The sequence below is a fragment of the Sciurus vulgaris genome, assembly GCF_902686455.1.
Source record: "Sciurus vulgaris genome assembly, chromosome: 16".
Classification (NCBI taxonomy): Eukaryota; Metazoa; Chordata; class Mammalia; order Rodentia; family Sciuridae; genus Sciurus; species Sciurus vulgaris.
Genome location: NC_136477.1, coordinates 28,114,408 through 28,128,003, shown reverse-complemented (window position 1 = coordinate 28,128,003; position 13,596 = coordinate 28,114,408). Strand labels below are relative to the sequence as shown.

General features: G+C 37.9%; 1 protein-coding gene across 24 annotated transcripts in view; it reads right to left on the bottom strand.

Annotated features, from left to right (window-relative positions):
* LRRFIP2 (LRR binding FLII interacting protein 2) overlaps window positions 1–13,098 on the bottom strand; it is an 88,533-nt gene extending 75,435 nt beyond the window's left edge. For 7 of the 24 annotated variants that reach the window (XM_079115869.1, XM_079115891.1, XM_079115890.1 and 4 more), the window contains exons 1-3: window positions 12,652–12,948; window positions 11,203–11,274; window positions 3,110–3,252 (exon numbers count right to left, since the gene is read on the bottom strand). In XM_079115869.1, coding sequence (XP_078971995.1) covers window positions 3,110–3,199 — 90 coding nt within the window. In that variant the 5' untranslated portion in view covers window positions 3,200–3,252; window positions 11,203–11,274; window positions 12,652–12,948. The other 17 variants (XM_079115889.1, XM_079115871.1, XM_079115874.1 and 14 more) reach the window with 9 other exon arrangements.
* Window positions 13,099–13,596: the final 498 nt, after the last annotated feature.

The following is a 13,596-nucleotide window of genomic DNA, read 5'->3' as shown; positions in this document are numbered from 1 at the left end:
TTTATATCTAATTCAAGGGAAAAGGGTATTCAAAGTGTCCCAAGACATAAAGCATGGCAATAGTGGAGGCTTTTTTGGTTTTGCTTTTTTGGTACTGGAGATTGAACTCAGGGGTGCTTAACCACTGGGCCACATCCTCTGCCCTTTTTGTTTTTATCTTGAGACAGAGTCTTGCTAAGTTGCTGAGGGTCTCACAAGTTGCTGAGGCTGATTTTGAACTCACGATCCTCCTGCATCAGCCTCCTGAGATGCTGGGATTATAGGCATGCACTGCTGCACCAATGTTTCACTATTTCTTTTTAATAAGCAAAAATATAGCCTCCACAAGCCTAACAATAAAGGTTCACAGATATTATCTCCTTTAATCATCACAACTGCCTATAAGACAGGAAGAGAGTATTATTCCCATTTTACAGATGAGGAAACTGAAGTCAACAGAAGTGATTTCACAAAATTACTCAACCAGTTTAGTAGCAGAGCCAGAACTCAAATCCATGCTTACAAGTCTGCAAAGCCCACTTCTCCTGTAAACAGTATAGTAGAACAGAATGAACAATGGCTTTAAATGGCTGAATCTGAGCCCAAGTTCTGATATCTTTTAGAAAGTTAGCTCTCGGCTTCAGTTGATTCCTCAACTGGAGATATCACTAATAACAATACCTATCTTACCTAGATCAAGATTTCTGTGAGAATAAAGATGTGAAAATGCTTTCAAAGTCATGAAAAATTATGAAAAAACAAGCTACTATTAATGGGGGAGCAAGAGAAGACTAATTGTTTTAATAGTGTAGCATAGTAAGTAGTTAATGCACAGACTTTGGAGTCAGACTTCATGTACCTAAACATAAGCTCTTCTATTTCCCAGTTATGTAATCTTGGGAAAGTTACTTTTCTGTGCAATGGTTTCCTCATATGTAAAATGGAGACAAAAATAAAACCAATCTCAGAATTTTACAAGGATTAAATAAAATAATGCATGAATAATGCTTAGGGTTATGTTTATCATGCAGTAAGAACTCAACGATGTTGGGTATTAGAATCCTACCCAATTTTTTAAAGGAAGCATCACATCAAAAAAACGGGAAGGAAGCCAAGTATGGTGACACATGTCTGTAATCCCAGAGGTTCAGGAGGCTGAGGCAAAAGGATTGCAAGTTCAAAGCCAGCCTCAGCAAAAGCAAGGCACTAATTAAGCAACTCAGTGAGACCCTGTCTCTAAATAAAATACAAAATAGGACTGGGGATGTGGCTCAGTGGTTGAGTGCCCCTGAGTCCAATCCCTGGTACCCGCCACCAAAGAAAAAGTTGGGGGAGGAGAGAGGAGAGAGGCTGAGGTGTAGCTCAGTGGTACAGCACTTGCCTAGCATGCATGAAGCCATGGATTTGATTCCCAGCACTGACCAAAAAAAAAAAAAAAAGGTTCAAATACTTAGTGACAATACAAAAGAAGCCTAGAAGATGCTAGCATTTCCTTCTCTTATATCCCTCCAAATTTGGAAATAAACAGTTTGAGAAGTTTCAATTTTTAAGTAAAACAATGTGGCTTCCAAAATGTTTCATTTGTGTAGATACTTAAGATTATTATAACTTAATATCTACTTTTTTATTTTTAAATATCTTTTGCATTTTTATCTAAAAACATGTCATCAGACTGAGGGCACGGTTGAGTGATAGAGCTTGTGTGCATACATAAGGTCCTGGGTTTCATCCCCAGCACAATACACATACAAAAAGCTAAGAGTACCTCATTGATTTTTTTTTTTTTAAAGTAATATTGTTAAAGCCATACCATGGGGATTAAAATAAAGAAAACCGTGTTACATGAATTTATACATATGTTAAAATGAACCCCACTATTATGTACAACTATAATGTACTAGTTTTGAAAGTACACTTAAAATCTGGGGCTAATCATCAGCATTTAAATATAGAATTTTAGAGTATTAAAGGAAAAACATAACATCACAATTTTGTTATCAGTTTTTAAATAACTTTTCTTTGTTTCATATACTCTTCATGGGGATTTGGTTTCTAATTCAAAAGCAAGCTAAGTAACTTTTAAGAGGAAAAATACAGATCAATCAAAAAAAGACTGTGAAACATGTCAAAAGAAAACAGCACTAATAATAAATCAGTTATTTACTAAGAACAACAAAGAAGTAGTGGTATGGGAATAACTTTCAAAAAAAAGAATATAATTTAATGCTAATCTAAGCAATTCCTGTACCAGATTGGTTTATGGTCAGTCTGTAGCTACAGACAGGGTTAGAGTCTGAATCAAAGTTGCACCTTGCTAAGAAATCCAAAGTGGAAGTTATCTTAAATATTTATTTGATGCAACAATACAAATTTTGAGTGTAAATCGAAATGCTACATTTGATTTTAATGTTCCCTATGAATATGAAATGTAATAAAACACATATACCTCCTAAAAAAAAAGTTTATTATACAACAGGAAATGATTTAACAGGTGACACCCCTTTTCTTTTTCTGAATTGTTAACAAACAAATAAAAATGCTCAAGAAACCTGCTACTAGAAAGATCAAACAAAAAAGTTTCACCATAGGGCTGAGGATGTAGCTCAGTAGTAACAGCACTTGCCTGGCATATGTGATAACTTGCCTGGGTTAAATCTCCAGTACCACAAAAAAAGAAAAAAAAACAAAGAAAAAGACAAGGAGAAAAAAAAAAAAAAAAATCCACTGCAATGTTTCAAAAAACTAACTTAAAACTCTAAATCTGAATGGACACCAAATAAGAACTGTTTGTCAACATTCATATAGTACCTCTCGGAATACAATCCAATGAGCATTTCTATAATATAGTTACATCTCCAACATTCTAATTACCCTAAGTTTAAATCCTGAAGATTAATTATAAATTTTAAATACATTAGGACAATACCTGGAACTCAAAAATATAATGAAAAATTAATTCAGGTGAATATCTAAGTATATTTTATTCTAATACAGTATTTTAGAGCCCAACATCTTACTCATAGTAAACATTCTGAAACTGGTTCAATGAATGAATATCTGTATGTCACCCCAACATTTTAACAATATTCTCATCTGTGCAACTTGGTGTTGAGAAGTTTACCAGACACACCTCTCTGGCAATGTTACTCAAAGCTTCATCTTCTGCAGAAAATCGATCTTTTACAGGTGTTCGTTTCCTTCCAGAACCAGGAGTCCCCATCTTGTGTTCTTAATAGCTTTCCAACTCTGTAAATGATTTCACTGTGGTCAGCCCTGAAATAAAATAAGTGTAGTAAGTTGTTTCTCTTTATGCTGCTCTAATACTCATTTATACATTCAGTCCTAACAGAATATTTACATTTCTCTTTGGAGAAATTAATTAATAACTACCTTTGCACACAAATTATTCCAGTAAATTTTAAAATATTTAAATATAAATTAATTACTAAACCTCCTAAGTTCACTATGCTATCCACAGCAATTATGAGAGTACATTATATTAGCCTCAGAAAATTATAGACAGCAGTAATTCTACTTACTTAACAGCTTAAAATAAATACAACTATTTCTAAAATCTATTTCCATTCCTGAATGAAAGATATTTCTTAAATCATTCAGCCTAAAGTTTCAGAAGAACATGTTCAAGAGGTTTTAATATCAAGCCATAAAATTACATAAAGATAACTTTACTTCTTATTATAATTTAAAAAACAATTCCAATTAGATCATGACCACATGAAAGAACAAATGAAGGGTTGTTAGTCAGTAATTAATAATAACCAACACTGTCCATGCAATAAATATCTAGTATCTGTTATTTCCAGTTACTACAGGGGCTGAGGATAGACTGATGAACAAAACTGATGTAACAAAATGACTAAGTTTACACATATGGGCTGGAACAATAGTTCACATCTATAATCTCAGCGACTCAGGAAGCTGAGGCAGGAGGATCAAAAGTTTGAGGGCAGGTCAGGCAATTTATGGAGACCTTGTCTCAAAATAAAAATTAAAAAGAGCTGGGGTTATAGCTCAGTGGTATAACACCCCTATGTTTGATCCCAGAATCCCACCAAAAATCATCATCATCACCACCTATAAAATAATGATTATTACTAAATAGACCTACTTTTACAGTTTTGCCATGTACACTTAAGTCTATGATCCATTTCCAGTTAACTTGGGTGTATGGTGGGAGGCAGGTATCCAACTTCATTCTTCCACATGTGAACATGTACTTGTCCTAGCACTATTTTTCAAAAAGACTTTATTCTTTCCCTATTGTATTATCCTGCCATCCTTTTTGGCAGTAACAGAGACTGAACCCAGGGTAACTGTAACCCTGCACTACATTCCCAGCCATTTCTATTTTTCATTTTGAGATAGGGTCTCCATAAGTTATCTGGGCTGGCCTTGAATTTGCAATCTTCCTGCCTCAGCTACTCAGTAGCTGGGATTACAGGTATGCACCACTTGCCCAGCTTGACCTGCCACCCTTATCAAAAATCAGCTGACCAGAAAAGGGCTTATAGCTAGGCAGAGTGGCACACACCTGTATTTCCAGCTACTCAAAAGGCTCAGGCGGTAGGATTACAAGTTTGGGACCAGCCTTGGCAACTTACTGGCACCCTATGTCAAAATACAAAATAAAGAAAAGGGCTGGCATGTAGCTCGGGGTCGAGTACCCCTTGGTTCATTCTCCAGTACTTAAAACAAAAGGGGGGGGTGGTTATTTGTAGACACCCATTTTTATTTCACTGATCTGTACAAGTATTCTTATGTCATACCAAACCATCTTAATTAATCTTGATTAATATGGCTTTGCAATAAGTTTTAAAATTGGAAAAAGTGAGTCCTCCAACATTTTTGTTTAAGACTGACTGATTATTCTGAGTCCCTTACATTTATAAATTTTTGAGTCAGTTTGTCATTTTGGGGAGGAAGGAGCAGTTGGGATTTCAAAGCAATTACACTGAATCAATAGACCAATCTGAAGACAACCACCATCTTAATATTAAGACTCCAATCCATAAAAATAGGATTCTTTCCAATTATTTAGGTCTTCTTTAATTTCATTCCACTATATTTCATGTTTTCAATGTGCACATATCTCATACATGAAAGCTAGAGCAGAGAAAGGGAAAACAGCAATAGGTGGGGGGGAAGGCAGGGATTGAATATCATGAATATATACAGAAGACTGGTGGAATAGAAGAATGAGGAGGAGGGAAGAAGAAAGAGAAAGGGGAAGAAATATGAAATTAATTTGGCAAAAAACATGTTATATTATATATAAATGTACCAAAAGGAATTTTACCTTTATGTATATGTAGAAAGTACTAATCAAAAATAAATAAACAAAGGGGCTGAGATTGTGGTTCAGCGATAGAGTGCTCACCTAGAACACCTAGGCACTGGGTTCAATCCTCAGCACAACATGTAAATAAATAAAATAAAGATATTGTGCCCACCTACAACTAAAAAAAAAATTAAATAAATAAATAAAGGAGCAAAAGGAAAACAGTAGACTAGAAGAGGAAGAAAAGAGGTAGGGAAGAAGGGGAATCATGACTGAAATAAAATTCCTTGCATGTATGAATTTGTCAAAATGACTCCAACTACTATGTATAATTATAATACTCTAATAAAAATTTAAAAAATAAAAATAACCACAAATATTTTTTTAAATACTTTTAAGTAAAGGCTGGGAATATAGCTCTGTGGTAGCAGGCTTGCCTAGCAAGTACAAAGCCCTGAGTTCAATCCCCAGCAATGCAAAAATTTTTAAAGTAAAAAAATCATGTTGCTGGGCATGGTGGCACATGCCTATAATCCCAGCAACCCAGGAGGCTGAGGCAAGAAGATTAAAAGTTTGAGGCCAGCCTTAGCAACTTAGTGATCCCATCAGCAACTCAGAGAAGACCTGCCTCAAAATATAAAATAAAAATGGCTGAGAATGTAGTTTAGTGGTAGAGCATCCCTGGGTTCAATTCCCAGTACCAAAAAACAAACTTGTGGATCTCCAAGAATGAAACTGGCAAGACCAGGAGGGCAATGACCATTTTATTTTCTTGGCTGTCCACTTAGATATATATATAGCATTATTCATGAAAAGAAAAAAAACCTCATCTCTAAAACTTAATTTTTTTTTTCTATCTTTAGTCCTATAAAGCATGATCACTTAGCCTGAATACTTAATTTTTTTTTAAAATAACAACCATGGGCTGGGGTTGTGGCTCAGTGGTAGAGCACTTGCCTGGCACATGTGAGGCCTTGGGTTCAATCCTCAGCACCACAAAAAATAAATAAATAAAATAAAGGTATTCTGTCCATCTATAACTAAAATATATATATATGTATATATATATTTTTTAATATATATTAAAAAATAGCAACCACATATACGCTTGCTAATTATATTCAGTTTGTTATCAGACATAGATGATTTAAACCATTCAACAGGAAAATAAGTATTTTTTAAATATTTTTTAGTTGTCAATGGACCTTTATTTTATTCATTCATTTATATGTGGTGCTGGGAATTGAACCCAGTCTCTCACACATGCTAGGCAAGTGCTCTGCCACTGAGCCACAACCCCAGCCCCATTTTTTTTTTTTTTTTTTTTTTTTTTTGCAGTGCTGGGGATTGAACCCAGGGCGTGTGCTTGCCAGGCAAGCACTCTATCAACTGAGCTATCTTCCCAGCCCAAGTATCTTAACATAGTAAGCCTCTGCAGAAAAGTATACTCTTCAACTTTAAAAATAACCAAAAGATTGCTCCTAGCTGTTAAAATGTTTCTACTTGAAAAGTGGGACTGTAGAAAGAATAACAAAGTGTTCGGAACAAGTAATTTTTAAATTAAATGTGTTTCCTAAAGCGGTAAAGACCTATCAAAACTAATTAAAATTCTGATGTTCATAATGAAGGTATATATAGATTTCAAAGTGAAAAAAAAATGGAAAAAGATGTGCTATGATTCTTTAACTGGGAAGGGGTTAATATTCTACCTCTGAAAAATTGAAAACACCCTGATACGCACCCTAAGGTTTTTCCCCAACTGCTTAACCTCTTTTTCTAGGAGGGAATGGCAAAGACTGGGAAGGAATAACAAGAATAAACCAAATAACAGTATTAAGGAAGAAAAGAAAAACACTACTTTTTATTTTTATTTTTTCTCCTCACACTGAATCCTAAATACACCATCATAAAAATGCCACAATCCCAATTTCTGAGCACAAGGAAAAACTAAAATTCCTGGAGTCACAACCTAATCTTAAACAAAAGAAAGGAAAACCATCTGCAGGCTTGCGTCTATAAATTAAGTCTGCATGCTGAATTCTTCAAACAACCTTGGCTGTAATATAGCAGTTAAAAACTCTAATGTGAACCTTGGTCAAAGGGTGGAACACTAAGTTCCTTAACAGCTTTCTAGCTCAAGAAGTGACTAGCTAAAGAACTATAAACTAAAGTGTTTCATTCACTAAATATAGAAAACATCAAGGTTTTCATGAGGCACCACATGACCCAGGAAGACAACCATGCTAGGAGGCAGCATCTGGTAATAACTAAGAGTTTAAAGTGAAAACTATATGGTACTCTACACTTCTATGGGAAAAACAGAATGAAAACTTGGGAAGAAGCTAATTTATCTGTTTGAACTCAAAATAATCCTGTAAAACAGTCCATCATTCTAAGAGTCCAAGAGTTCAGACTTGTGATCCCAGTGACAAGTATGAAGGTGTATGAATTGGACTGCTAATTCAAGTTAGGATATGACCTTCCTGTGCCAGTAATAGTAATGATTTTTCCCTTGTTGTAAAACATTTCACTGATCCCTGGCAAGCTCTCTCAACTAACTAGAATATAATATCCGTGCTGTGACAATTCTCTGTTCCTCCTTGTGCATCTTTTTCTAAAAACCTTTCTCAGTTGTCCTTAACCACCCTCTTTCAAAAAAAAAAAAAAAAGCTAAAACAGATCCTAGGATATACCCTAAACAGATTTTCATCCCAAAAACTTAGCCTTAATCTTCTGAAGACAAATGTTCTTTATAACCCTCTCTTCTGTGGTTGCCGCTTTCCCTAAACCACAAGCCTTCCTGACTTACAGCAGGGTCAGGCCAGATTACAGTTATGTGGTAGGTTCTGTCAGATGAGCTTTGACAAGGCCTCAAAATAGACCCGGGGCACCAGCCAGGGAAACTGCCACTCACAAGTTCCAACTTCATCATACTTTAGCTTCTCAGCACTTAACTTTATTTTTTTCTCTAGTCTCTCTCATTTCAAGAGGACAAAGAATCTTGAACCTCTTCCTGGCCATGAGTGATCTGTATAACATCAAAATTTAAAAACTGGGCCTCCCTTATTCTGCTTACAAACACTTTGTGGAATAAAGACTGAATCTGAAGGTCTGGGGATGTGGCTCAGAAGTAGAGTGTTTGGGGGCTGGGGATGTAGCTCTGTTGGCAGAGTGCTTGCCTAGCATGCACAAGCCCCGGGTTCAATCCCAGCACCACAACAACAAACAAAAAAAATCTGTAACTTCTTCCTGCCTTGAGAAATCAATCCATCAAGAGCACTCTGGATTTTGAAAAGGGTTTTCAGATCTCAAGCTCCACTGAAGTTTTATTACAAATAGATTAGGATAAAGAATGTAAAAGTAGAAGCCAGGCTAGTTCTTTTTCTTGTAACTAATAATATTAGCAGACTTCAGCAATGCAAAAAATAAAGTAGATTATACACTTTATTTTCAGTACTGGGGTTTGAACCCAGGGGCACTTTACCATTGAGCAATATCCTAAGTCCTTTGTAAATTTTATTTTGAGACAGGGTCTTCCTAAATTTCTGAGGCTGACCTAGAAATTACAATCCTTTTGCTTCAGCTCCCAGAGTGGCTGGGACTATAGGCTTGGGTTACCAAGCCCAGCACAAAGTCTAGCATATATACAATGTTATTAATTGACATCAAAAATAAAATTCTGAAACACCTGAACAAGATGTAGCCATTTAACTATTACCAAACATAAATGGCTTATATAACACCAATCTTCAAATTACAGTGTTTCTACTTTTACCAGTACAAATGAAATTAAGCACCTGACACTCTAAAATATCTTAAATTGCCTTATAAAATACATTTGCAATTTTTTTAAATGAAAAGATGGGTAGAGAACACAAAGTAATTAAGAAAACCTGTCTTCTACAAACCCAAAAAAGTTAACTTCTATTATAAAGTCCCATATAGGATATAAATAAATTTTTAAATTTTCACAACTTAAGTCCCAGTCATACATTCAAAAATACACTACATATTCATACTTATAAAATAGAGCCAAGACTCATTTTACAAGTTTTTCATTATAGCAGTGCTTGCAGTAGTCTAAAAACAATCTAAATGTCTGTTAGAAGGGAATGATAAATTATAGAAAATGAATAAATTAGGGTTCATCTACACTAAGCAGGCCATCCAGTCTTTAGAAAAAAATGAGATTTATCTATGGAGAGAGAGAGAAAGATTTCTAAGATACATCAGGGTAACAATGAAAGGTACAGGATATTTCTTCTAAACATATGCTCATATACATAATAAAATTTGGAGAAGACACACAGTAACCACTAGCAATGGTTGCTTGGATTAGGGGATGGGGGCAAGGAAAGGCTAGGAGTTTATGGCAGAAAGGAGACTTACATTTTATTTTCAACATTTGATCAATTTTTTAAAATCCCACAAACATCTACTGAGTCCATGAAGTCAGCATTATCCTATGTATACCGTTTCTTCCCTCTTCCTAATCATCTCTACTTTTACCTACTGCTCTGCCTATCACTAGACTAAAACTATGTAGCAAGTCTCAGAATATCCAAGAAGTATAATTCTCTCTTGGTCCCCCTAACACCACCTAAATCAATAAATAATAGAACAAATGAAAGAGTATAGCATACAATAAAACCAGTTTTTATCCTAATGTCTGCTTCCTTTCAAGTCTAGTCTAATTTACTGTAAGCCAAGAAGCTTTTAAAAGTGGAACTGCAAAGTGTAACACTAAAAAATCACTTCCAAAGATATTCTATCTAATATCTTATAGGGGAAATGGAGAAAAGAATGAAGTAGTTTACTCACAAGGTAAATTTTGCTCAATTCCTTCCTTTTAAAGTTTTAAAAGTTCAGTTTTGAAAGATGGTCATAGAGTCTATTCTTTATTTGCAAACTGGAAAGGTATTACATTTTTTCAGTTAAGGGATCATCCCTCCATTCAGATTCTCCAGTGAGAAGGTGACTACCTAAATGGAAAAGGCTATGAAATGGTTTCTATTTTGTAGGTGCGATAGGTAGTGCTCCCATGTTAAGGACAAGAATTTTATTTTCTTCTAAATGATCCTCATCAACATTTCCAGTACACTACAAGAACTTTTTTTCCCTCTACACCATCAACTGTGTTCCTATTTACACTAGAAGCAGGATAAACAATTCATAGAGCTTTGTAAGAAACTTGCTAAATTAATTTCTAGTAAAAATTTTTCGTTTTGAGAAAAAGATACTTTGCCAAATATATTTGGCATATCTCTTTTTTCCTTCATTAAATTTTGAACTAAGATTTCCCTTGCATATTTACCTATCAAGGCTGTCAGTTATGGTGGTTTCCACAAGGGATTTTCCAAAAGGGAATCTCTGTTCACAAGAACTGAAACTCAAGTCACTATCATCTGGACAAAAATCAAAAGCAACATTAGAGAATACTGAAAATAAGAATACCCAAAGTAAAAATGATGCCAAATGTTAGTCAAAGAATTAAAGGAATTTTGTAAGCAAGACCAATAGGATAATCTTGGCATTACTTTAAAAAATAGCTAACTGAAGGTCTTCATAAGTGAAAAATAAAGGTAAAATAAACTAAACCCCTCCCCCCCAAAAAAGGAAAAGAAAAACATGGCTAAAAGTATCAAGAACTCCATGATTCAAAGTTATTTTGCTTAACAACATTTTGAAAGCCAAAAATGATCAAATTACATTTCAGCAATAAAAAGTTATTTCTAGTTTAATAGTAATCCATCCTAAAAATAAAACACAAAGTCAATACACATTTTCTTTCTTCTGTAACAAAACTTAATAAACAGCATAGTCTCACTCTACATTTTTAAGGACTGAATGGCAAAATGCATGAGGAGTTCCACTCAAAAGACTATTTCGTATAATGCAAATTCTTTCAGTAAACTTTTTCATACCTTAGTGATGGCAGTTCTCCTTGCCAGGGACATTTATTTTGCTTCTACACCCCTTCATTTATCTTGCCACATCTAGTTTAAAAGGAAAATATAGGCAAAATGACAACAATTCACTTAGTAATTAAAGCATTTTTCAAAATTTCAATTGCCATTTCCTTAGCATACTTTATGATGATAACCATTCAGCAACAAACCTAACAAAATACAATACTTCCTATAAAATGAGTAAAGGCATCTAATTAAACAAGCAGAAACGAACTTAGCTTTCCTCTATTTCACTGTTAAGATCCATATCAGTGATTCACAAAGTGAGTGATCTAACTTCCTATATGAATCACACTTTCCAAAATTCTTATTCTATATAAGTACAGTAGGTCATCATCTCTGTATTTGTTAAACAGAGCATGACATTGGTTAAACAGGGTTTTAATTCTACAAGAATTTCAAACAGCAGCAAACTTGGAGTCCCTGCCAACTAACTCTACCTGCAATACTTTGCCTTCTCCAACAACTGCATGTTTTCGTATAGTTTATTATCGAATAAAATGTTATTCTGAAAAAATATTAAACACGGAATAAGAACCTACCCATCCCTACCCTCCTCTCCATCCCAGTTCCATTACTGCATCCACATTCTCTTCCCATTGTGATAACATAAAAATAGCCATTCTGTCATGCTTATATACTGCTTTTAGTCAATTAAACTACAGTTTTTCTGATTGTGGTAGAAATGCTGAGTCATTAAATGAAAACTCAAAGAAAATGAGCTACAGCTAAAATTTAGGCTACAGCTTTCCCCCCAGCCGTGTCTCGGCAACCTGATATTTGTAACTCCCACGGTAGAAAAAAATACAGCAAACACTTGAATCTTTTTCTCCCCAAGAAAAGGAAGGGGGCTTCTTCTGCTGGGTATCCACAGAAAAAGGAAGCCAGGGCTGCAACTGTGTAACTCAACAATCTGGGTATGAATAATGCCCCATATTAGTCAAGCATTAACCCTGACCCTCCTAGCCAGCTCCTGTTAGCCCGCGCTTCAGTTCAGGTCAAAGGAGGAAAGAAAAAAAAAAAAAAAATCCATAAAAATGCTACGCCCTCCATCGGCCTGACACCGTTCCCCGGAGTGCTTCTCCCAGGACAGAAACCCTGAATGTGGCGTCAGGAACAGAAGCAGCCGCGGGCACCCGTGACAGAGGGACAGTCGTCCCGTTTAATTTCTCCACAATGGGAATAACACCTTCCCTCCCCGCGGAGGGAGGGTGCGCGACAGAAGATGCCCGAGATCGCGGCAGTCAAGCGGCGACCGGGCCCAGGAGATGGGCAGTCCCAGGGCAGCCCGGCCCCCAGCAGGGTCGGCGGCGGCGGCGCGAATCTCTCCGGGCTGCGGAGGCCGGGAAGAGGGGCCTCCCGGCTCCCTGCTCACACCGGGCGGGCGGGAGGAGCGGCCCTTACCTGGCTCTGGAGCGGGCTGTGGCTGCGGTGCCGCCTGGAAAGGGCCGGAGCGCGGCTGGCCGGCCAGGCACCCGCCCGGCAGAGACGAAGGGCGAGGTGCGCTGCGGCCAGACTCGGTCCCGGGTCCCCAGCCAGGCGGGCCGAACTGAACGCGGAGGCCCCCAGCACCGGTGGCCGTCAGTCAAGCTGGTGTACCCTCAACGAGGCGGCGGAGACAGCGGGAACCGGCCCGGGGATGAGCCGCAGCCCCGGCGGCAGGCGGAGGCGGCGAAGGAGGGGCGGGGCCACGGGGTCGCCGACCCGCTCACCCGGAAGCAGTTGTGGCCAGGGCGGCCTGCGAACTCCGCGCGCTTCGGCCGGGGTGAGACTCGCCGGGCGACGTACCCGGGCTGGCGGGATTGCTGTCCCAGGCAGCAGTGCGCCTGCTTGCCTCGTCCGCCACCGCGAGCCTCTGGGGTGGCACGGGAGGGAGGAAGGAAGGGCGGGGAGCGCAGCCTCCGGTAAGGCGGGGCCTGAGCCACCGGTGGGGCGGAGGCCCTGGGCTCCTGGAGGCAGGCATAACCCTGACCCTGGACCGGCACCGATATGCGAATTGATACGTGTGCGGGCTCACGGTTGCACCTGCCCGGGTCGCCTCTAAACCGCCCCGCCTGGTGAGCTTGGGTAAGTGGTCGGTAGTGGCGCCTTGTCTGTAGGAAGCGAGAGTGTGTGGATGGGCGTCGTTGAAATGGCAAGCCATATTTCCAAAATGGAATTGCCTTATTTTAAAATGATTTCTAGAGAAGGATGCTTGACTGGGGTGAGGCGAAAGGAAGAGTTTAGAGTCCGTTAAAAATCGGATAACCGGACGCGGTGGAGCGCACCTGTAGTCCCGGAGCCAATGAATTCCAGGCCAGCCTGGAATCAAGGAGACCCAGTGTTAAGAAAAATTTTAAAAATCGGACA